This window comes from Juglans regia, chromosome 15 (assembly GCF_001411555.2).
Source record: "Juglans regia cultivar Chandler chromosome 15, Walnut 2.0, whole genome shotgun sequence".
NCBI lineage: Eukaryota > Viridiplantae > Streptophyta > Magnoliopsida > Fagales > Juglandaceae > Juglans > Juglans regia.
Window position 1 is genome coordinate 2,368,771 of NC_049915.1, and position 25,584 is coordinate 2,394,354.

At 38.3% G+C, this 25,584-nt stretch overlaps 1 protein-coding gene across 3 annotated transcripts; it reads right to left on the minus strand.

Moving 5' to 3' along the window:
• Nucleotides 1-337: 337 nt before the first annotated feature.
• Nucleotides 338-24,301, minus strand: LOC109012130 (UDP-sugar pyrophosphorylase-like). 3 transcript variants are annotated; one of them, XM_035685901.1, is made up of 17 exons: nucleotides 24,020-24,301; nucleotides 23,812-23,916; nucleotides 23,093-23,209; nucleotides 17,118-17,258; nucleotides 14,598-14,697; nucleotides 12,769-12,896; nucleotides 12,366-12,437; nucleotides 12,167-12,231; nucleotides 5,702-5,762; nucleotides 5,473-5,590; nucleotides 4,672-4,796; nucleotides 3,394-3,470; nucleotides 2,736-2,841; nucleotides 2,452-2,511; nucleotides 2,187-2,267; nucleotides 1,330-1,569; nucleotides 338-833 (listed from the first exon to the last, which is right to left on the minus strand). In XM_035685901.1, exons 1-17 carry the CDS (start codon nucleotides 24,137-24,139, stop codon nucleotides 666-668), a joined length of 1,884 nt encoding a protein of 627 aa, XP_035541794.1. In that variant the 5' UTR covers nucleotides 24,140-24,301; the 3' UTR covers nucleotides 338-665. The 3 variants fall into 3 exon arrangements, with proteins under 3 accessions (XP_035541794.1, XP_035541792.1, XP_035541793.1); XM_035685899.1 differs by having other exon boundaries at nucleotides 14,553-14,697; nucleotides 24,020-24,288; XM_035685900.1 differs by having other exon boundaries at nucleotides 14,580-14,697; nucleotides 24,020-24,223.
• Between the last annotated feature and the right edge of the window lie 1,283 nt (nucleotides 24,302-25,584).

Here is a 25,584-nt window from a genome sequence, read left to right on the forward strand (position 1 = left end):
ACCCGTAGCAGGACAAAATAGATATAACATATCCTATGAAATCATGTTAGTTTGTAGATTTGATTTTGTAAGATCTCTTTGTGCCTTTAGCCTTTCTTTTTAATTTAATAAAACTATGTTTTACAATTTTTTTTGTTTCCTCTTACTTTTTTATTTTTTAATTTATTTTTTATTTTCAAAGTTTTTTTTATCTGTCTGTTTAAAAGACATTTATTTTTGTAATGCTTTTTACACCATATTTTAGTTTTTTTATACATGCGACACATCAAATCTTTATTAGATACCAACAGATAACTAACAAATTAAAATTCTAACGAAGAAACCAATTCAATCACTCTTACAAATGAAGCATGAACTTTCTGCACAAATGTCAATTTACATGAGGTGAGAGACTTTGACATAGCATCTGGCTCTCACAATATAAATAAAAGTGTTCATAAAACTAGGCAAAGAACTTTTATTGATATACCAGGGGTAACAAAATCTATGCAACAGATTCAACATCATTGCTTACTTTGTTATGAAAGGGTTTGGCTTGGATCTAATCTTTGTTAGAACTAGATCAATTGGATGAGATACATAAGAATCATAATTCATAAAACAAAACACAGTTCTATTTCTGGCTTCAGAAGTGATATGATAAAACTCTCTGGATAAGCTCACTCTCAAGGCTCCAAGCTGAACTTGCCAGGTTCTGAGTAATTCTTCTCAAACTGCTCTACTTTGTTTATTCTGAAACCCCTGATTCTTAGTTGCTCAGGCACCGAAGCATCTTTATAATCAATATTTTCGAGGATCCAACCTTTGTTCTGCACTGAACCTCGCACTTTTATCTGTTTAAAAAGGCTTTTGTCATTCAAAACATACATAATGCCAGGCTAAACTGGTATTCATTTGCAAACACGCCAAAAAATTGACATTGTCAACAAAATAAAAGTTCATTTAAATAACAAGAAAAAGACTCCATTTTCAGAAAACATGAGATAAATAGAAAGTAAATGGTTATGAAAGGATATGCAAATAGTTTCTTAGGTTTTGAAAAAATAAAAAAGTATATCTAAGAACAAATATGGGTCAGAGAAGGTGTCATGTGAGTCAGAGAAAGTATATCTTAAATATATGTGGAATTCCGAAATTTAGAACTAACCAGGTGATATTTTCTACACTAAAGGAAAATCATTTATGTTGACATGGTAAAGAAAATAGCATCTATTTTGATATCCTTGATGAAAAGGAAAACGAAGAACACATTAAATTTTGCCACATCGGCAAGCTGTGTCTATTTGCATTTTTCAAATCAATGTTTGCTATCAGCTTCTCTTGGCTTACCTCTGCATCTTCAACAGCATTGATGAGAAGAGCTCCATCCAAAGAGAGATCCTCCAGAAAGACATTGCGGCCCTTGATAACCATAGTAGAACTCTGAGAAATAATGCAATTTCCACAAACCTTCCTTTTGATTTCTGCAAAAGTCGGGCCCCATTTGGGCTTCCATGTGATTCTAGGCCAGACTTCTACCTCTTGCCCATTAAACACCTGTTGTACTGGATTGGCAACTTGGACACCAGCCTAGCAGAAAGACAAAGGGAATCATAGAGAAACTCACCAGTAAGGCTAAGGATAGTTCTTACTTCCTACAACTTTTACCTATTTCTATCCTGTGTGATCTTTGAACTGTTACCATATCTAATCTGAAATTTGACTCTACATCATTCTCCATCAGAATGCTACTTTAGCCAAGTAAATAAACTCAAGGCAATGAACAGGTTTCAGGATACCAAATCATCCAGGTCACTGGTCCAACTGGTGAAGTTTTCTTATTATTTCGTTGTTCCGAGTACAAATTGGATGTCCTATTACCTAGTCAATAATTATATAACTTTTGGCCTTAGCCATTGGTTATATTAGGGAGCACCAAACGTGCCGTTAAAGAAGATGGCATATATTAATGAGCTGACAGGAGTGTAAAGGTTGGATGAAAATATGGCCATTTCTGGTATATAATGAACATGTATGCCAGTTGGCATGACACTGACAACTCCTGGTATTGAGGTGGAATTCATGGGGAAGAGGTCGCTTTTGAAGTGCACAGATTCTTTCAACCCTTCCAGTCTAATGTATCAATCTCAGTCACCATCACAACTCATAATGCTAAAAAAATTCTCTAAAATTAAAATATTAATTACCTTTCTAAGAATAAGGCTGTTTGCACGATAGATGGCCATTTCTCCAGAAGTTGCACTATGATATGGATTTCCTTTTGGTACCTTCAATTAAATTCAAGAAAATAATTACAAATTAAATGAAACCACATCAAACGACTAACTTGTCTGCCTCTGATAAAAAAAAAAATTAATAAAAAAAACCTCATTATTTCTTGAGAACCACCCTCCAGAATAAAATTCATGTAACTCCAAGGAACAACCAAAAGGGTTGTGATGATATTCTTACCTTAGAAGCATCCTCAGGGCTGTTCTTCACAGGTGCATAAGCAAGCCATGCATCCATCACCTATTCATCATAGTACAGGTATTTAGTTGGCCAGGGCAACAATGATGCAAATACCTTGATAGAATATGCCACAACAATAAATAAAGAGCTATTTTATAATAGCATTACAAATACCAAGTTCCTCTAGACATCTAAGACTCATGCTTAAGGAATAGAGAATCAGATTTTGAGCGGCTTTAAACATGCTAAAAATCCATTTCCTCACTCGGGAAAGCATAAATTACCGTAAATCCGACCCTTGCTGATGGAGGCAAAGTTTTTGGATAGTCTTGCATCATACACTCTAGTCGTGTTGAGGATTTAAATGAAGTCTTGCTAGCATCTTTGTATCTGGAGTAAGATTAGATAGAATGGATGACATGGTAAGGCAAAATGCAGAGCTATCTCAAATTTGCAACATCAAATATATGGCTGAACATTCACATAGATTGGAAGCGTGCTGTGGATTCTTCAACAGTTTTTCCAACTAATTTCTATTTATGTCTGACTAAGCTATAATGGTCTGATTCCCAACATTTAATGAGCAAAATGATTCAAGAAACAATGACATTTCTCAATTGCTAGAAGATCATAACCAACAAATCGAAATTTTATAGCGTAGAATAATGTAAGATATGACTATTCTATGTACATCAATGAGATGAATTATTGTCACTCTACCAATTTAATAAAAATTCAAAAGCCCGCATTTTTCTATTGGCAGGCTATATAATGTATAGGACGGAAACAATTCACAACTAAAGCAACAATTCAAGGAAAAAAAAAACAACTTTTTTTTGTGAAAAACTTGATTACTGTAAGGAATTAAGCAAATACTAGCATCACCAAGCAAGTAATTTAGAATTTCTAACCAAAATTTAAAAGTAAATAGAGAATGTTTACTTTGGGTTAACAAACTCCTTTATAGCACCTCCTGTTTTAGTAAGCTCCTCAATGTACGGACCAAGTTCCAAAATTAACTGGGGAAAATAACATACTAATCAAGCCTAAGCATATAAATGTTCCGTCAAATAGAATGTGCAACATATCAAAACCTCAATCAAATGAAAACAAAATCAAGAATTAAAATAATAACTTTATGTAAATTTGATGGTCCCGGAAGTTTATCATGAAATATATCCATTAGAAAAGAAAGAAAGATGTTGTTAGGATTGGTAGTTCAACAATAAATCATGACAAAACATAAATCCAACTGATGCAGATTCCTTACAATCTCTCCCCCATCCAGAAACAAGCCAACAAACCTTTTTTTTTTTTTTTTTTGTTAAGTAAGAAACAAGCCAACAAACTGCACATGTGAAGAACCAAATAGGGGATAATATACCCAAAAAAACTTGGAAATCTTTCCCCTTTCTTTAGGTACAAGAAGATTGGATCTGGCCGTAAGAAGAATGCTTGAAAAAAGGTATAACTTAGTTTTGCAAGATCTAACTGCGAATTTTTGCTGTTGTGCTGATCATCGACAATTTATTTTTCAGTTGAAAAAGGGAAGGATGAAAGCAAAACCTCAAAAAAAGGGCTCAATGAACCAACTGAAACAAAAACAAATGGGCTCAATTACTTGATTAAAACATAGACAAATAGGTCTGACATGTCAATTCCAAGATTAAAAAAAACCCAAGCTTTGATACCTTGTTAAAGTAAACGACCCAAAAGCTTAAGCTAGTACATGGAGAAGCCTAATAAGTACAAATACTCATAATCAAGCACACATCATCTGACAAAAAGTCCAGCGTCAGTGGTAGTACAACCCTAAAATCTTTAAGCATCCACACTGAGAAAGGGGAGAGAGATGGAAAAAAGGGATTAACGAGAGACTACTCATCTGTCCCATATTCAATGCTAGTTCTAAATTATGATGTTCGTGTAACCAAATTTATGAATATGACAATGTTAGCCATTTTCTATGGAGGTACTTTAGAGGATATATCCCACACCGTTCCCCTGCCTGATGATGAGGTAGGAAAAATTAGAAAATTAATTGATATTTTCATCAGCAGCTGAAAAGATCAAGTGAATTTTACAGTATGCCTAGCAGTGCTCAGTTTAAATTTAGGGATGACAATCCTTTAAAGTAAAACCAGAAACTTGAGAGGACTATTAAAGGGGATAGACATCTTATTTGATGGTGGAGATGATGAGTTTGTTACAGAAGCTTACTTGGTTTATATTTCCTGGGAAAGGAGAAAAGCCAGTCTCGTCATTAACATCTCCATCAACTTGTCCAGTTGCTCTAAGCAGAGGATCAAGCTGATTGTATTCCACATTGATCACCATAGTCCTCCCTGAAGCAATTTAAATTGTAAATGAATGATTAAGACCATATTTGAACGATATTCTACAGGACAAAACACAATAAATTTCACATGTAAAATAACATGTTGTACACAAAGATATAAATAAAAAATTTTAAGAATAAATCTGCACATCCTTAAAACGATAATATGCGAAGTGCCATGACAGAGCAATTTATCCTAATAGTAATGTTTACGCAAACACACATTTAAGATGTAAAATTTGAATTTCCTTTCTTGTTATTAATGGCTCAATGGCATTAGTTTTGTTACTTATACATGGAAAACAAAGTTCTTGTAAGCAAGAGACCAGCATCCACAAGCAACATTATGAAGATCAGGTAAACATCATCAGACCATGGAAACAAAATTTCCATTGACCTACACTGGACTTGATCTTGGTGATAAATAAATTGTTGATGTGATTTTCAATTGACAAGCGTGAAGATGCCACATGCATAGTGATTACAACTCAATAGCACTTGATTTTCAGTAGCATTGGGAAAATTCTAAGTTAGTGTTCATCTGTCAACAGAATAAACATTATAGTACGTGCCTCACACAAACGTTTCATCCAAAAAACTTACAGGTGAAGACAACCATGATGCAAGTCTATAATTATGAACTACAAACAATCAAATATGGGTTCAATACAATAGCAAAATACCATCAGCATGAGTAAGTTTTGTGATTCCTCCAATAGCTTCTTTTGCTCTGCGTGGCACAGCAAGAGAGTTAACATGGTATTGTCTGGTAGAACTTACACCCAAAGATGCTGGAATTGCCTACATTCAAACAAGTAAACAATGTTGAGCACATTGATTTTGAAATCAATCACAACCTGAAGAATAATAAGAATTGTATAGACAAAACAATGAAACATTGAAGCAACAAACCTTGAACAGAAGCCCATTTGTATCTTGGAAAAACAGAACCCATCTCAAACCAGCATCATGCCTGAAATAGTCATGAAGCAATATTAAAATCATGGAAGTGCATTTTGCCAAGCCAAACTTGATATAGAAGCATATCATGGGACATTAAGATTTTATCCAGTACTATGAATTTCAAAAGCTAATTTAGGCTGTTAAACTTCAAAAAAAGAGAAAAGTTTAGGACGAAAGTTACTGTCAATGTTGAAAAAAAATATTTTTTTTTTATGAGTAAAATAAGTATATATTCATCCAGCCAAATGTCAATTACAAATAAATGTTCTAATGCCCGCATCCTAATTAGGTGGGAGCATTAGAAACTAAAAACTCATGAAAATCTGTGCCATTAAAGACCACAGCATTAGCCCAAGTACATAGGGTCCTAAAAAATAACAATTTTAGCTCCGCTAATGATCTCTCTTTGTCTTCAAAAATCCTCTCATTGCGCTCCTGCCATAAGCACCACAAAATACAGTTTGGAATCATCTTCCAAACCTCTTTAATCTGTCTCGCACCTCCAATTGTGGTTCAACAGGCCAAAGCATCCACCACAGTTTCTGGCATAGCCCACGCTAAATCTACTTTGTTAAACACCGCATCCCAAATAGTCATGGCTACTTCGCAGTGTAAAAGTAAATGATCCACCGATTCACCCCCTTTTTTACACATACAACACCAGTCAGCTATAATTATGTTTCTTTTCCTTAGATTATCCGTAGTAAGTATCTTCCCCAGAGCCGCTGTCCAAACAAAGAAAGAAGCTTTGAGAGGAGCCTTATTGCGCCAAAGCTCTCTCCATGGAAATTGTCTGTCAGGAACTTGTGTAAGTACCTTGTAAAAGGAGCTAACAGTGAAGATCCCTTTCCTTGTTGGACTCCACCACAAATCATCTGTATGCTGGGTATTTGGGCGACAAGAGTATAAAAGACTATAAAAATCTACAAAACTACCCATCTCCCAGTCATGTGCTGCCCGCAAGAAATTGATATTCCATTGGATGTTTCTACCTTCAACTTCCATTACCTCCGCCACCATGGCATCTTTAGCATTTGCAATCATGAAAAGTGTAGGAAACCTGTCTTGTAGAGCATTATCGGAACACCAAACATCCTTCCAAAATCTGATCTTTGCACCTGTACCCAATTGCAATCTTGTATGCCGATGGAAAACCACCCATCCTCTCCTAATGTGTTTCCATAGCCCTTTACCAGCGGCCCCTCGAACATCTCTAGTACACCAACCCCCCTCAAGACTACCATATTTGTTCTCAATCACTATCTTCCATAAGGCATCCAGTTCCTTAATATACCGCCACAACCATTTGCCAAGTAGTGCCCGATTGAACATCCTCAAATTTATAATACCCAAACCACCATTGGAGATCGGACGGCACACCATTTCCCACTTGACTAAATGGAATTTGAATTCTTCACCTAGACCCCCCCACAGAAAGTCTCTTTGTATCTTCTCAAGACGTCCCGCTACACTAGCCGGTATAGGGAATAAGGATAAGAAGTAAGTGGGTAGATTAGAGAGCGTACTTTTAATAAGCGTAATCCGGCCCCCTTTTGACAGATACATTCTCTTCCAACCTGCCAATCTTCTCTCTACTTTTTCAATCACTGTATCCCAAATAGAAATCGCCCTCGAGGCTGAACCCAAAGGTAATCCCAAATAGTTCATAGAGAGAGACCCTATCTTGCAACCCAGTATGCCAGCCAATACTCTCAAATTTTGAACCTCTCCAATAGGCACCAACTCAGATTTATCATAATTCACTTTTAAACCAGACACTGCTTCAAAATGCAACAATGCCCTCACAGCCCTCAGTTGATCTAATTCAGCCTCACACATAATAAGCGTATCATCTGCAAATAATAAATGTGAGATGGTAGTGGTACCCCTACTTGCCGATCCAATCTGAAAGCCACACATATAACCATTAGTCACTAAGGCTGAAATCATCCTGCTTAGTGCCTCCATAACAATAACAAAAAGTAATGGAGACAATGGATCCCCTTGTCTCAAGCCACGAGAGCTCGGGAAGAAACCCTCTGGACTGCCATTGATTAACACAGAGAATCTTGCCGTGGAGATACACCATCTAATCCATGACCTCCATTTTTCTCCAAATCCACACCTACCCAGTAGATATAGAAGAAAATCCCAATTAACATGATCATATGCCTTCTCCATGTCTAGCTTGCACATCAACCCTGGGCTACCCGCTTTCACACGGCTGTCCAGACATTCATTAGCAATTAGAACCGCATCCAGTATTTGTCTACCCTTCACAAAAGCATTTTGGGGCTTAGTAACGATCTGTCCCAATACCCCACTTAGACGGTTAGCAAGTACTTTAGCAATGATCTTGTACGTGCCACTCACTAGACTAATAGGCCGAAAGTCAGAAATCTCAGAGGCCCCTACCTTTTTAGGGATTAGAGCAAGAAAAGTGGTGTTGAGGCTTTTCTCAAATTTGCCTACCGAGAAAAGCTCTTGAAACACCTTCATGAGATCCCCCTTTATCACCTCCCAACATTCTTGGTAAAAACCCATGGAGAAACCGTCCGGACCGGGGGCCTTATCTTTTGCCATTTTCTTTACTACATCATAGACCTCTTCCTCTTCGAAAGCCCTTTCCATCCTTGCGACTTCCTCCAATTCTATAGTACCAAAAACCAACCCATTCAAAGTCGGCCTCCATCCCACTTGTTCAGTAAGAAGCTCACCAAAAAAATTTACCACATGGTCTTTTATAGCCTCTTCTTCTCTACACTCGACCCCCTCAATTTTCAGCATCTCAATGGTATTATTTCTCCTATGAGAATTTGTCATTTTATGAAAAAACTTTGTGTTCCGATCCCCTTCCTTTAGAGCATTGGTAGTGGCTTCTCTATCTTCATCTTCATCTTCAAATTTAAAGAATATGTCTTTAAATTCATCTACATTAGCTTATGCATCTTTAAATTTTTGCATAGCTATAAATAGTGCTTCTTCAAATTTGAAGAAGCACTATTCATTCTTCAAACATTAGTTTACTATTTTTTTCTCTCTCCTACCCTTAAAATCAACTTTGTAGAATTTATATTAAGATGATTTTGATACATAAAATTTGTATTAAGTTGATAATACAAAGTGGATGTTAATTGTAAAATATATATAAAAAAATAATTTTAGGAAACAAATAAAAAATAAAAAATAATAATATTTTATTATTATTTGATTCAAAGATGCATAAACCAATGTGGGAGTTTTTTTTCATATGCAAAATAATTCTTCAAAAATGATGATTTTGCATATGAAGATGCATAAACCACTACCAATGCTCTTAACCAAAGGGCTCTTGATTTCTGGCGCCATGATATCTCTTCTTGTAGAATTATTCTCTCAATATCTGCAGCCAGCATAGTTTTATGAGCTTGTTCCTCCTCAGTAAGTGGTCTCCCTTCTTGTAATCTTTCTAACTCCTGTATTTCCTTCCACTTGGTATTTTTATTATCTTCTACATTGCCAAAAGTATGCTGATTCCACTCCTTTAGGTCTCTTTTTAGTGCTTTCAATTTACTTGCAAAAATGTAGCTAGGTGTACCTTCAAAATGATACGATCTCCACCATTGTTTGACCCTATCCACAAACCCTTCAGACTTCAACCACATATTTTCAAACTTAAAATACCTTTTACCACTACGAATACCTCCACAATCAAGCAAAATTGGCCAATGATCTGAAGCTAGGCGTACCAAACTTGTTTGCCAGATATCCGGAAAATGACTTTCCAGCTCAGGTGAAATTAAGAAACGGTCCAGCCGGGACCAAGTCTGATTATTTGACCAAGTTGCAACACCCCCAACAAGTGGAAGGTCGATCAAATTCAAGTCAAAGATACATTCCGAGAACTCCAAACTTGCTGGTCTCAATCATCTACTTCTAGAACATTCACTTTGAAAACGAACCACATTGAAATCCCCACCAATGCACCAAGGGAGCTCCCACCAACTATGCACCCCTACCATCTCATCCCACAGCATGTTTCTATCTGAATCTTGATTCGGCCCATATACACCTGCAAAAGCCCACAAAAAGCCATCTGATACACATCTAAAAGCACAGGCTATCAAATGTCTCCCTATATATTCCTCCACTTTCTCCACCACTCTCTTGTCCCACATCACCACAATGCCTCCCGATGCCCCTGAAGAGGCCAAATAAACCCAGTCCACATATATGTTGCTCCATAAACTTCTCACAATCTTCCTGCTAATCATATTCATTTTTGTCTCCTGAAGACATACAATGTCAGCTTTCCACTCGCGAATTAAATGTCTAATCCGAAGACGTTTCTCTACCACATTGAGGCCCCTAACATTCCAAGAAACAATCTTGGGCTTCATTGGGAAACATTCAGCCCCTTCCCCTTTACCCTATTCCTACTAGAACCACCTTCCGAGTTCATCGACCACATCAATCTTTTCAATTCCCGGCTTTTCTTCGATTCCCCCTTCTTATTTTGGCGGTGCCCAGCTTCCAAAGCAGCTAACAAAGCTATGAACTGCTCCTCATACCCATCACACGCTATCCCTACCACATTTTGAATTTCCTTTGCTTTGTGTATTACCCAATCTGAGACTTGATCTGGAAAATAAAAGTTCAATGGGATTGGGTTCCCCACTTTATTATCCTGAAAACCACTCCCCACCGAAAGTTCATCAAAACCGCAAGCCTCAGGGATGAAAAGTTCATCCTCCACGGAGTGCATTAAGTCATCCGACTCATTCCCCTCTTCATCCACCTCAATCTCCTCCAAATGTCTCACTGGTAAGTCCATCGGCGTCGAGAACACCCCAACTCCCTTCAACAGCAGGTTCTGTCCCTCGCATGGCGGAGAAAAAGGCTCCTCGAAACCCACCAGCGCCTTTTGCGCACAGAAACCCGGCATCATCTCATCGGCGGCATCCTCTGCCACCGTCGGCACCGTCTGTGTTATCGGCGGCTGACCCAGTGCCGTCGGCTGGCTATCCGGCACGAACCCGAGGCTGCTCAGCTCGGGTGGAGGAAGGTTAGGGCACGAACCCGAAGACACGGGTTCTGACCCGAGACACTCTGATTTCCTGGGTTGGGCCTGCCCAGGCCCAAGCCCAACACTCTGTTGTCCAGCAGGCCTAGAAGGCCCTGCCTCATCAGCCCAAGCGAATGCGGGCGGGCTACTAAGGGTTGTCTTTGGCCGCCACGGCCCACGTTTCTTTCTCCACTCAACCCAGCCCTTTCCGTGTTTAGTTTTCTGTTGGGCCTTATTTAGATAACCCAGCCCATTATCCTTCACTTTCTCCTTCCCTTTTATAACCCCCGTATCCTCCATTTCCTTAACAGACCCAACATAATTCACTATTACCGCCACATCCCTCTGCAGTGAACGTAGCTGTCCCTGCAAATCCGCCAACCGCCTTCTGACTTCCCACATCTCCTGACACAAAGCATGGCTCGACGCACAGTTCGGATGCAGCACTCCTTCCTGCTGCCATGGCCGATGTCCTCTTCCTTCCGCACCTTCTGTATTTCGGTTTCCACCGCCATCGCGCATACCTCCATCGCGCGATTTCTCACCTCCCTGGCGCTGGTAAATGTTCACGGACAGAGCCTCCTTGTATGATCTTTCGTTGTTTCTCAGTGGCCCATTACCAAAACTCCGCCATCCTCCTTCATGCCCACCAACCCTTCTTGAGCCATCCATTCCTAACTCACTCAGCTTCACCTTCAACTGCCTCCATCCCCTTCCGTATTCACCCTCAGGAACACAAATAACATTTATCCTCCCTCCCTGATTATACTCCGATATTTCAATGAATCTCCCTCTCCTATTCTCGCATCGTTGTGCTATAATGCTGGAGAATCCATTCCGAGTTGCCGAATAAACCTCCTTCTTCCCCTCACGCAAGCACTCCTCCAACACCTTCAAAAGCCACTGGATTGAAGAGTACCCCAGCAGCACCGAGTGCTCTGTTTTCCAACTTCTCTCTGTTACTCGTACACCACCCTCACTAAGTTTAGACAAGATGAAACATTTGGATTCAATCACCAATTGTCCCATCTTAACAACCTATTAATGTTACTTGAAATAAGAGCTAAATTCTAATTTGAATAAACAGATATTTTGAGGCTCAAATTGATGTTTTGATTTTTCACATATAGAACAGTGACCAGCTATAGTTTCACTATTATGCAGTTGCTTTCTATTGGTTAGAATTCCAAAGGGTTTTTTTTTAAGTGCATCAGCCAGGATGAGATGCGTGTGAAAGCACATGCATAGATCTTATATTTGTATTCAAGCAAGTAGACCAAGGCAGAAGTAGAATTATAAAGTGAAACATGATATGAATCCATAAGCATGCAAAAGAAATTCCTGAGACTAGGTGAACTCTTAATAATTACCATATTTTCAGAAGGCCACTGGAAAAGAGCAGTGCATGCACATCACCATGGCCATGAGGTTTTGTCTAACACAAACAGAGAAGGGTCAAGTGAACACATGTGCAATGAAGTTCCAAGGTTAAAGAGATTACAGAGACATCAAGATATTTTAATATGAGGCTAAACAAATTTATCAAGTTATACTAAATGCAATGGCTACCTGAATTCTGTATTTGTTACGGGGTTCAACAGCAAGCCTGGCATCATTATCATCCAAGCATGCAACCTTTTCCTGTATTAAATGGTGAAATTAGTGCCCAACAAAGCCATTCTAAAACTTTGGCACTGGGTGTCAGGGAATCAAATTCCTGACTAATCCAAAGGATGCACAAGCCCAAGGCAAGGAGTTTCCCGCAAGTGCACCTCGGGTAATTCAAGGGAAAATCCCTCAGTCCGATGATCCTTAAAAATTGTTTACACTCAAGGGTTTGAACCTTCGACCTAGAGGGAGCATATCACCAACACCAAGGCGCTTACCACTTGATCCAACACCCAGGGGTTATGAAGCCATTCTAAAACTATAATGAGCTTTCTCCCACAAGACATCAAAATGAGTCAAATACCTGTTTTAGAAGTTTTACTTGTGCAGGTTCCATTCCAAAATAAGAATTTGATTCTAAAAGCTCTACGGTGCGTGCATGTGTGTCATCTGATGTCATTATAACAAAAGGAATACGTGTTTGACAACCACCTACAAAAATAAAAGGCAATATTGTCAGTTGAAACAGAAATGAAAATAAATAAAGTAATTTAAAATAATAATTGCCCTCATTTACTAGTCTTCATCAGCTAAGTGAGACCCAACCCAATAACCAATCACATGAGACATTAATATAGGTGAGTGGGAATGCCATGAAGGAGAAAATAAGAAATAAAGATATCTATTCAGAGTTGGAGATAGAACCTATTAAGGAAAAGGTGAGACTGAGTCACTTAAGGTGGTTTGCCGTGTGCAAAGGAGATCAATCAATGTACTGAGAAAAACTGAATTAATTCAAGTGAAAGGGGCAAGGGAGTCAACTAAGACTAGGATAGATATAATGAAGAAAGCTCTGATTCAACAAAAATATGAGCTTAAAATGGCAGAGTTGCAGACAAAGATATATCCAGCTGACTGAAATTTGTTGATAAAGGATTGATGTAGCCACCCCAAGTAGTAGATAAAGATATCGTGCAACCCAGCAGAATTTTTTGGGACTAAGCTTACATGAGTTGAGTACAGTATCTGATAATACATAATAAGAGAGATGCTAAGGAAGTTGGGAGAAACTAAAGAAGCTAATGGTGGGGAAATATGGATCCTCCTACACTGGCCATAACTCAGATAATAAGCCTTGTTTTTGTGGTATATGGACGAGAATCAAATGGAGCTTCAGTTTGTTTCTTGAGGTATAGGATGCTTGACAGTATCAAGTGACATAAATGAGTGTTTTGGCAGAAAAACTAGTGGAGTGGGGATCACATTTGTTCCCATTTCCAAATTTTTTCTACTTAATTTAAACGAACTGGCTTTCAATCAACTGATTAGCAATTCTTGCAGTATCATTCCTTAAAAACGCATCATTCAATTGGTGCCTTTTTTTTTTTTTTTTTTGAAAAAAGAGTTTTTATTGAATCACCCTCGCTGAGGCGGAGGAACTAATTGGTGCCTTATTATATGGAGATGTCACAAATCTTTTTGCAGCAAATAAAAGAGATGAACCAAACAGCAGAAGAAAGATTGGAATCTGAGGTAAAAATACTTCATTCAATCTTTCTTCCATTAGAACTTTTGGATCAAATAGGGATTAGCACTTTTCTTGAAAGAAATGACTTTCTAATCCTAAAATTTCTAATAGTAGCTTCTTTGGATGCTCTAAATCTAGGCAACATTCAGAAGGTGGAATATTTTAATAAAAAATCTGGGTTACTCTGAACCATTTTGTGGAGCAAAAAGCAACCTCAAATTTTCAACTGCTATTTGAATGTTCATTTGAGTCTGCCATATGAAGCTACTTCTCAAAGTTTTAACCAACTTGATCATACATTGCGCCGCTATTAAGTCCAGGCATTCAACAGAATTATCTGAAAGAGAAACTCTAGGAGAGAAAGGAAAATATTACAGATCATTAGAAGGCATCCCAGGAGATGGTAGTATGTCTTGTTTTCTTCCCAGTGGCCACCTTAAATTTTTGTGTAGTATGGTTTTATGGCACATCAACACAAGTTTCAGAGTTAATTTGTCCTCTCAATACCTAAATTTTCTGCCGATATTTTTGCTGTGAAGTATACATAGAATCAATAGCAAATAGTCCTTAGAAAATCACGAAAAACTGAAAATAAATAACCAAGATAACATTCTACGCACATTCTCCTGATATTGCATCACAATTACCATTGGGAGGTGACAGACCTTGTACGAGTCTACAGCTAGCTTCTTGAAGAGCCAGAATAGACTCAATGTAATACTGTAAGAAACATGTCCCTGAGGCCGTTTCTGCTGGAAGAGCCACCTGCAAGTTGGAAAGACAGTGGGCGAAGATATTGGCACCAATATTGATCACAATAAATATTCGGAGATCTGCTAATAGTTCACGTGGATTGAGACAAGGAGATCCACTATCTCCTTTCCTTTTTGTTCTTGTCATGGATGCCATGAGCAGAATGATTGAAGCGGCGGTGGAAGGAAGCTTCTTGTCGGTTTTGGGGTGGGCAATGAGTCTCGAAGTAGCTTAAAAGTCTAACATCTCCTTTTTGCCGACGACACTTTCATTTTAGTGAGGCCAATCAAGAACATCTTCGGTCTTTGAGAGCTCTTTTGTTATGTTTTGAAGTTGTTTCAGGCCTTAGAATTAATTTAGCCAAGTCTGAAATTGTTCAGGTGGACTTCATTTCGAATATTTCAGATTTGGCTAATATTTTGGTGTAAGATATCTGCGTTTCCATTGATATCTTGGTCTTCACTTGGGTGTTCCTCACAAATCTGTTATGATGTGGGATGGGGTGATAGAGAAGATTGAGAGGAGGTTCGCCAGTTGGAAAAAGTTATATTTGTCTAAAGGGGGTAGAATTACTTTGATAAAGAGAACATTGTCTAATCTTCCTACATATTTCCACTCTCTCTTCCCTTTACCGGCTGGGGTAGCAATTAAAATTGAAAATATTTTTAAGAATTTCTTGTGGGCGGGTAAAGGGGAGGAAAGGAAGTTTCACTTGGTGAGTTGGGATAAGGTATGTCAACCGGTTTCTAGTGGAGGTTTAGGAGTGCAAAATTTGAGGCTTTGTAACAAAGCTTTTCTTGGGAAATGGTTATGGAGATATCATATAGAGAGGGATGCATTATGGAAAAATGTGATAGATGTTAAATACGGGGAGAATGTGGGGGAGTTGGTGTTCTAATGAAGTAAGAGGAGCGTATCGGGTGGGATTCTGGAAGTCCATTCAAATGGGTTGGGGGGAGTTTGATAATCATGTCAAATTTAAGGTGGGGGATGGATCAAGGATACATTTTTGGCTTGAAATTTGGTGTGGCGATTCAGCACTCAAGAATGTCTTCCCTTCACTCTTTAGGATCGCAAGGCACCAAGATGCAGCAGTGGCTGATCCCTTTTCTTTTTTGAATAATAGTCCTCAATGGAATGTTGATTTTGTGAGAAATGTGCATGACTAGGAAGCAAATGTAATCTCTGGTTTTTTTGGTAGATTATATGAGTTGAAGATTGTTCAAGGTAGGGAGGATAGCTTGTTGTGGATTCATGCAGAAAATTTCAGATTTTCGGTTCATTCCTATTACAAGACGTTCACCTCGCAAGGTGTTTGTGACTACCCCTAGAAAAGCATTGGAAAGTTAAGGTGCCTAGCAAGGTGGCTTTCTTCTGTTGGCTAGTGTCTCTTGATAAAATTTTGACCACGAGAAATTTATGTAAGCATTAACTTTGCGTCTTAGATTGGTGTTCCATGTGCAAGAAAGATGATGAATCAGTAAACCACTTGTTTCTTCGTTATGAGGTGGTTAAGATTTTGTGGAACAAGATTTTTGGTAGAATGGGTATAGCTTGGGTGATGCCTAAGCAGGTGGTGGATCCACTTGCTTGTTGGAGAGGTGTAGAGGGGAGACAACGTATAGCTGCCATTTGGAAAATGATTCATTTGTGCTTGACGTGGTGTTTATGGCTGGAGAGGAATGGGAGGTGCTTTGAAGATAGAAAACATTCGATGGGAGAAATTAGGGAATTTTTCTTTAATACTTTATGTTTGTGAGCTAAGGCTATTGTAATGAATGGTGAAGAATTTCTGGATTTACTTTAGTCTTTTCTGTCTTCTTTAGTTAGTGTATGTAGCCTGTAGGTATTTCCTCTATAACTCCTGTGTACTTGGGCTATGCCTATTCTTGGTAATAAATCTCTTATTAATTATTAAAAAATATATATATATTGATCACAATAAATGTTTGTCATATTAACTATGAGATCCAAATTTCTTTTTTAAGGTCACATGTGTCTACTAATCCAGCAATGGGATAGATACACAAACAGACATACAAGCAACAAAATTTGAATATAAATAAAGAACACAATATGCCAGCCTTGACTGATTTCAAGGGAGTATTGTGTCAAGAAACGTGCATACCAATGAGAAACAAACATATTTATAAGAATTTTAAATTGCTGGAAATTGGGGCTAGAATGGAAGAAAATCTGGAAACATAATAAGACATAATAAAATACAGATCAATGGATTATTAGTGAGAGATAATGATTGGATACATTACAAATAAAATATGTTAAAAAGAAGACAATTCAAGCTCAAAGAAAGGCAATTGATGGTCAAGGAAAATTTTTATAGAATACGTTGGTTGTCTAGATTGATGAAATATTAGAACCTTATGATCCACCAAAAAAACTAAGTGCATATATAATCAAGGAATAGTTACCTTTATTCCATTGTATCCCAAACGTTCCCCAAGCCCTCCTGCAACAAGGACGAATGCAGCCTTTTGGGCTTCTCTGATCCCTGCCTCCTCAAAATTGATAAAGTCTTCATCACCAAAAGTCAAAACCTCACCTTTTGGAACCTGAAAAATTATTTTCTCATGCATTATTCAAGATTTATTGTTCTGTTGAAAAAGAGAACATGAATGGATGAAGTGGCCAAGATTGAGGATGCAAGGTAATGTCCCCATCAAACAGAAGACATACATATGAACATGATTACTTTATATACTCAAAGTAATTACACTCTTCATTGTTGAGTAAGTTATATATACTCAAAAGTAATTACATTCTTCATTGTTGAGTAAGTTAAGTTAGAAATAATAACTATAAGCCTCGTTTGGTTACGCAGATGTGTTGTAGTATGTGACTCATATTGAGTAGAAAACATATACAGAGAAAGCAGGCTGATGCCGGGAGTGAAGCAGAGTGGAGTTGTGGAGTGGAGTTCTATTTCATGCAGTTTAGATCATCTCACAGATTCTTGGATACTGGATTCGGCATGCTTCTATCACATGACACCCAATAAAGATTGGTTTGACACTTACAGGTTAGTAAATTCTGGTTCTGTTCTGATAGGTAACAATGCTTCATGCAAAGTTGTTGGAATAGGGAATATCAAAATTAAAATGTTTGATGGTGTTGTTAGAATGTTGTGTGATGTTAGACATATACCAGATTTAAGGAAGAATCTGATTTCATTGGGCACTTTAGACTGTAATGGGTTAAGTTACAAGTCTGCAAGTGGAGAAATGAAGGTGAGTAGAGGTGTCATGACAGTGATGAAGGGGCAGAAACTAGCAGGAAATATTTATAGACTGCTAGGTACCACAGTTGTAGGTGGAGTTGCAACCGCAGAGTCTGAGTCAGATAGTACAATCTTGTGGCATATGCGGTTAGGTCATATGGGTGAGCGTAGGATGATGGAGCTTCATAAGAAAAATCTATTGCAGGGTGTCAAAACATGCAAGCTTGATTTCTGCAGGTATTGTGTTCTTGGAAAACAGAATAAGGTGCAGTTCAAGACAGGCACACACAAGACAGAGAGGATTCTTGACTATGTTCATACAGATGTTTGGGGACCATTAAGGTAGCATCACGGGGAGGACATATGTATTTCGTGAGTTTTATTGATGACTATTCACAAAAGGTTTGGGTGTACTTCATGCGGCAAAAGTCAAAAAAAATTGCCAAGTTCAAGTTGTGGAAAGCTGAAGTAGAAAACCAGATAGGGAGGAAGATCAAATGCCTCAGGTCAGACAATGGTACTGAGTACACAGATTCAAAGTTCACGGAGTTGTGTGAGCAGCATGGGATTAAGCGACACTTCACAATACGCAAGACACACAACAGAACGGTGCAGCGGAAAGGATGAATAGAACAATAGCTGAAGAGCTCGATGTCTCAGGTTGAATGCAGGGCTTGCAAAGAACTTCTAGGCAGAAGTAGTGAATATGGCATGTTTCTTGATTAACAGGTCACGTATGGCAGCACTAGATGGGAAAGTAGCAGAGGAGGTATGGATAGGCAGCACGGTAAACTATAGTTTGAGAGTGTTTGGATCTCCAGCTTACGTGCATGTTTCTAGTGAGGAGAGATAGAAGCTTGATATGAAGTCTAGACAGTGTATTTTTCTGGGGTATCAGAAAGGGGTGAAAGGCTTCAAGCTCTAGGATCCGAAGGCAAACAAGGTGGTGATCAGTAGAGATATGGTTTTTTATGAGAAAGCCATGTTGCAGCGTACTCAAGAAGAAAAGAAACAGGTGCCAGAAAATTGCAGCAACAATGAGATTGTGGTGCAGGTGGAGCTAGAGACCCATGATAGAGAAGGCAATGCTCAGAATGCAGGGAGTTCTAGCTCAGAGGATCAGCAGCATCATAGTATAGCTACAAACAGGCCCAGACGCACTATCAGGCCATCTACCAGGTATGGTTTTGAAGACTTGGTTTCTTATGCACTCATTACTAGTAACAGGGATCCTACTACTTTTCAGGAGGCAGCACACAGCCAAGAGAAAAGTAGATGGATGGGTGCTATGGTGGAGGAAATGGAGTCCCTACATAAGAACCAGACATGGGAGTTGGTGGAGCTTCCAAAAGGGAAGAGAGTGATAGGATGCAAATGGGTGTATAAGAAGAAAGAAGCAGTATCAGAAAAAAAGGGTAAAAAGTTCAAGGCTCATTTAGTAGCAAAGGGTTACTCACAAAGGAAAGGGTTGACTGATGAGATCTTGTCCCCTGTGGTCAGACACACTTCCATTAGGGCACTGTTGGGTTTGGTAGCACATTTTGATATGCAGTTGGAGCAGATGATGTAAAGACAGCCTTTTCTTCATGGTGATTTGGAGGAGCAGATTTACATGGTATAGCCAGAAGGGTTCAGTCAACCTGGACAGGAACACTTGGTCTATAAATTGAGGAAATCATTTTATGGGCTAAGCAGTCTCCGAGGCAATGGTACAAGCGATTTGACTCCTACATGATCCGGATTGGCTACAGGAGATGTGAGTATGATTGTTGTGTTTGTGTAAAAAGCCTAGATGATGATTCATTTATTTTTCTGTTACTTTATGTGGATGATATGTTGATTGCTACGAAGAGTATGAGTGAGGTCAACAAGTTGAAAACTTTGTTGAGCAGAGAATTTGACATGAAGGATTTGGGAAAGGCCAAAAAGATTCTTGGGATGGAGATTCGCAGTGACAAAGCTTCCAGGAGATTATGGTTATCTCAGCGTAGCTATGTTGAGAGAGTGTTGGAGAGGTTCAGCATGGATAATGCAAAACCAATGAGTACACCTTTGGGAATCATTTTAGATTGTCTACCGCTCAATGCCCGAAGACAGATGATGAAGTGCAAGACATGTCAAAGGTTCCATATGCCAGTGCAGTGGGGTGCTTGATGTATGCTATGGTTTGTACAAGACCGAATTTGGCACAAGCTGTCAGCGTGGTGAGCAAGTTTCTATCAAATCTGAGACAACTACATTGGGATGCAGTCAAGTGGATCTTCAGATACTTGAGGGGTACTATAGACTATGGCATCATGTTTAGCAGACAAGATCCTTCGGTTATGGGATATGTAGATGCAGACTATGAAGAGGACTTGGATGACAAGAGGTCTACCACAGGTTATGTATTCACTCTTGTGGGGGGGAGGGGCTATTTGTTGGAGATCCATGGTTCAGTCTCTAGTTGCACTATCTACTACTGAGTCAGAGTATATGGCAGTGGCTGAGGCTGCCAAGGAAGCCTTATGGCTTACAGGGGTGGTCAAGGAACTGGGTATTTAGCAAGGTGGAGTTCAGTTGCATTGTGATAGTCAGAGTGCTATTTATTTGGCAAAGAACCAGGTGTGTCATGTGAGGACCAAGCACATAGATGTAAGGTTTCACAGGATCAGGGAATTGGTTTCTTCTGGTAAACTATTGCTTGAGAAAGTTCACACATCTGAGAATGCAGCAGACATGTTGACAAAACCTATTACCACAGATAAGTTCAAGCACTGCTTGGACCTGATTAATGTCTCCAGATGCTAGATGGGAGACATCCCAACCTAGTGTCCCAGGTGAAGTTCCAGGTTATGTTTTCTTCTTTCTCCTAAGGGGTGGATATTCGCCAAGGTGAAAATTGTTGTAGTATGTGGCTCATATCTAGTGAAACACATATACGGAGAAAGCAGACTGATGCCGGGAGTGAAACGGAGTGGAGTGAGGGGAGTGTAGCATACCAAGCAGTACAAGGGTATTATTGGAATTTTCTAATACCTCTGTATGGCTAGGGTTAGTATAAATACATATGATGTAACCCTACTTTTGACAGTTAATGAAAATTCAACCCTCGCTCCTGTGGATGTAGGCATTCTGCCGAACAACGTTAAATCTGTGTTTTCTTGCTTTCTCTTTTCACGTACTGTTCATAACTGTCGCACGTAGCACAATAAGATGAGATGAGAAATCTGTACATAGTAGTGAGATAGTTTGTGAATAGTAGTGAAATGGTTTGAGTTAAGATGTTTTATGGGGTTTTAGGAAAAGAAAGAGAAAAAGTTAAAAAAAATATATTATAAAGTTAAAATATTGTTAAAATATATTTTTTTAATATATATTTTTTTTTTTTTTGATTTGAAAATGTTAGAATTGTTTTTTATGTTTTGTTTGGAAGTTTGGGAAAATTGTAATGATTAGATGAAAAAGTTAAAAATTTAAAAATTTGAAATTGATTAAATGATGTTTAGATATTGAGATGAGATGAGATGGGATGGGATAAGATGAGTTGAAATCATCTGTGAAACCAAACGGGTCTGCATAACTGACTCTTGATTTTGACAAACATCAAAAAATAGTTTTCAAGGGTAATTACACTTTGCACCCTGAACTACCACTCTTATTCCAAGGTGAACTTCAACTATAAAAGTAGAAATGTTACAAATGTACTCCCAAAACAACCGAAACATTGGGGGTTCGGTTGCAGCTTTTCTCTTTGGGTGCTCATACCTGACAAACTAATTGAAATTTTGCAATGAGCACTCTCAAGTAAGCTACGAGTAGTTGTGCCACATAACCTACGTTTTTATCCATCCTAATGGTTATACATTATCTAAGGTGCACATTGCATCCTTTTAGTAGTTTAGTGGGTAGATTGCAAAATGCTTGTTTCACAATGAAAAAACTCAAAGCCGATGGGCACTACAAGTGAGGGTGCAATTATCAAAGCAAGCAAATGATTAGAGAGAGAGGTGACAGTGTAGAGGCATGGCCAAGATTAAGTTCCCATATATTCCAAGGGGCTGTCAGGGAAACCCAAAAGCTATTTAACTGAGAAAAGCTGACCAGTATATCAAATTGTTTGGTAAAGACACAAATGCTCTAAGAAATGTGCCATGATCTAGGAGCAACCAAAATATCCATTTTTTGGGTCCCACAAAGAAAGGAGTGTTTGAAGTAAATGAAGTAAAGGCTTTCTACAACATGTCATTAGCTCCTGATTGCTCTTATTTTCCTAGGATGATTATTTGGCAAAATAAAGCACCCCTGAGAGAGAAAATTTTTGAAGCAATTGTTTTAGGGAGGATTCTTACCTTGAATAACGTGAGAAAGTGTCAAGTTGTAGAAATTGATGATTGGTGGTGTATGTGTAAATGGATGGGGGAAACAATAGATCAACTTTTATCTCATTGCACGGAAGCTAGTACTATATATAAGACAATCTTTGGGCTATTTGGGATAGATTGGGTAATGTCTTCCCGAGTGGTAGATACCCTAGCATGTTGGAAGGAACAGTTCAGTAGTCAGTGCACATTATTGTGGAAAATGATCTTGTCTTGTTTAATGTGGTCTATTTGGGGGGAGAGAAATGCATGTGGCTATGAAGACTATGAGAAGTCGGTGATGGACCTAAAGAAGTTCTTTCAAAACACCCTGTATCATTTGATAGTGGTCCACAACAGTGTCACTTTTTCTATTTCTAGCTTCCAAGATTTTCTAGATCCGTTTTTATTATATCTTAATTACTAAAAAAATCAATTAATGATGGTTATACTCACTAGCTAATTGAATGCATCTTGTCACTCATCGTGATTCCCAAATGACCTCAAGTCTGAGAAGTGAGTTCAAACCACAAGTGCCGCAGGTGGACAGGGTTTATAGACAGAAACAAAAAGTAAAAATAATGCCTCAAAACATATGCCTGAGTGCAAGGCGTGGCAATTCATGCATTGAAGTGGAATTCGAAGTAACAGAATTCCAGTTTATTGAGACGTCAAAAATGATATTTCTATTAGTAAGATGCATTTATGTCGTGTAGAAACTAGTGTACGAGCATAAATGCCAGTTATTTGTGCCTTTTTATGTTGAAGACCAGACCTTGTGAAATGTAAGATAATCCTATGTCATAATATAAAACATATATTGACTTACTGAAGGTGTGAAGCCATCAAAAGGGTTCTTTCCTGCTTGTGAATCTGCTAAGAGTTGTCTGGCAGATTTAACATAAGATGCCAAACCCCCAGGATAGCTTGAATTAAGCCGATCCACCTGTAATAAAATTGAAATTAGAAGAAGAATGGAAAGCCACGAATTTAGTTTAAAATTGATCAGGGCCATTGTTAAAGATCAGTCTAGAAAGTCAATAACAGAGCTTAACGGAGAAAAGAATGGATTAAATTAGAAACTCTTTGCAAGGACGAAAAAGAAGGTTCGCACTTCACTCACGAACCAGGCGTTGCTGTTTATAGATCAAATTGCCGACGCATCTTCCCAGCCTTCCATTCTACCTAAGTGTTCCAAGTTCTTACTCTCAAACGCAACATATTCCTTTTATTCATACTATAGTTAAAATCCACCCAATTCTGACTCCACAGTATTCCTCTTATTAAACACACTTTTACGCAGATTCGAGGAATAAACTTTTAAAATGTACATGAATTATGATATAAAGAAACAGAACAAGATATTTCAAACCAGGACTCCTCCGATTCCGCTCGAAAATGTCAGTACCAATTCCAAAAGAATTCACATACTATTAACCAGATAGAGAAGGAAAAAGTTGATTGTTTTCGAACAAATCCTACAGGAAAGAACCGAAATCTCCATTGAATCCAAAATGCTAAGACATAAGCAATAAAAAACACAGGTACCTGATCGAAAAAACCTTTCTTTTCCTCGTCATCGACACCGGGGTCAGCCCAATGCTCAAACAAATGACTCTGCCCCATCTCCAACAGCATCTTCGCCAGCTCAATCTACCTCACACAACCACCATAATCAAATCAAAACCAACCAAAAACATAACGAAAAATACACTCCAAAAGATTCAGATAACCATACATAATGTGGCATACGGACCTGTCCCGAGGAGAGGAGTTGGAGGTTCTTGTGCAAATTAGGAGCAGAAGAGGCGAAATCCGCGTTGATGCCGAGCCTGGAGAGGGTGTCAGCAGTGGATTCAATGGCAGTGGAAGACATAGCTGCTCGGTTTGGATCCAAAAGCAGAGAGAGAGAGAGAGAGAGAGGGGGAGGGGATGAAAGATGTTTCAAATGAATATGGGAAGTTGTAGCAGTAGTAGGAGTTTCTACGTAAACGTAAAAAGAGAGAAAATGAAGGCGTTGAGTGTGGATCTGAGACAAGACACCTACACCAGTTATGAAACAGAATTACTATTACTAGGATAGGAGACCACTTTTTTTTTCTTCCTTTTTTTGGAAGTTTGGAGGCAAATACAATATCTCACTTTATTATTATAATTTTTTTAAATTTTTATATAAAATATAATAAATAATTCAACTTTTTTTAAATCTCAAAACAATAATAATATTTAAAATTAATATTTAAAATTTCATTTAAAACCAAAAATTATCATCTCTCCCCAAACATTTTTGAATTTCTCTCTCCAATCTTTTTTCTCTCTATCCACAGCCAACTATCACTGCATCTCTGGGGGTGGAGCTTCATCTCCTCCCCTTCTGATTGTCCAGCCACTACCGGCTTTGTCTATAGGTGTTTTTCCCATTTGCTTTTTAGTTTTCCGGCAATAGCACGAAGATGTCCAGATCTGTTGCTTATCGGCCTTCCTAGACCGCCACGCACTCCTCCATTAAATCCTTCAGTCGTCGATCTGTCGGACAATAGGAGAAAACTGACCAAACGTGTGGTGCGTGTGTCTCACGCGCGGCTTACAATACGTGTGAGCCATTGTACCTAGAAGAGTCCTCCGCCCCCACGCACGACACCATTAGGGTGGATTTGGATCTCTCAGATCTGAGTGTTCCCTTTTTTCTTAGCATGGCGCGTTACCCCACATGCACCAGCACCGTCGGTGGCGGTCCTACGCCGATGTATGGGCTCATCTACACGTTGTTATTCTCCTATGTTCCTTCTTTTCCTAACCAACGATCAAGATAAAGTGGTCGTGATAGTCTCCTTAAGCCAAACCAAATCAGCAAAACGCAACATGCCACCTCACCTACAACTTTTAGTCGTAGGTTTATAATCTATTTATTAGACTATATTAAAACTGCTTTAAAGCGGCTTCTCCTCGTGGGAATGGATTTGAGTCAATTTTTTAGCTTATTAATCTGCTTTTTTTTATTTTTCTCTTTGTATTTTTTTTTTGGTTTTTTTTTTTGCTTGCTCTGAGATGATTGTTGAGGACTCTCAACTTACTAATTTTTATATCTTTGTAACCGCTTAGTTTTAATCTATGCTATGCTTATCTTGTTGAGGAAAAAAAAGAGGCCACTTTTTTAATTCTTTATTTGGTAAAAAATTTTCATGATGTGTATGTTGTATTTTGATACGTATTAAATATTTAATCAATATTATAATATTTATTTTATATTTTTATCTCTCTTACCTAATTTTTATTAAAAAAATAAAAAAAAATTAAAAAAAAATTAGTTAGATAAGAAAT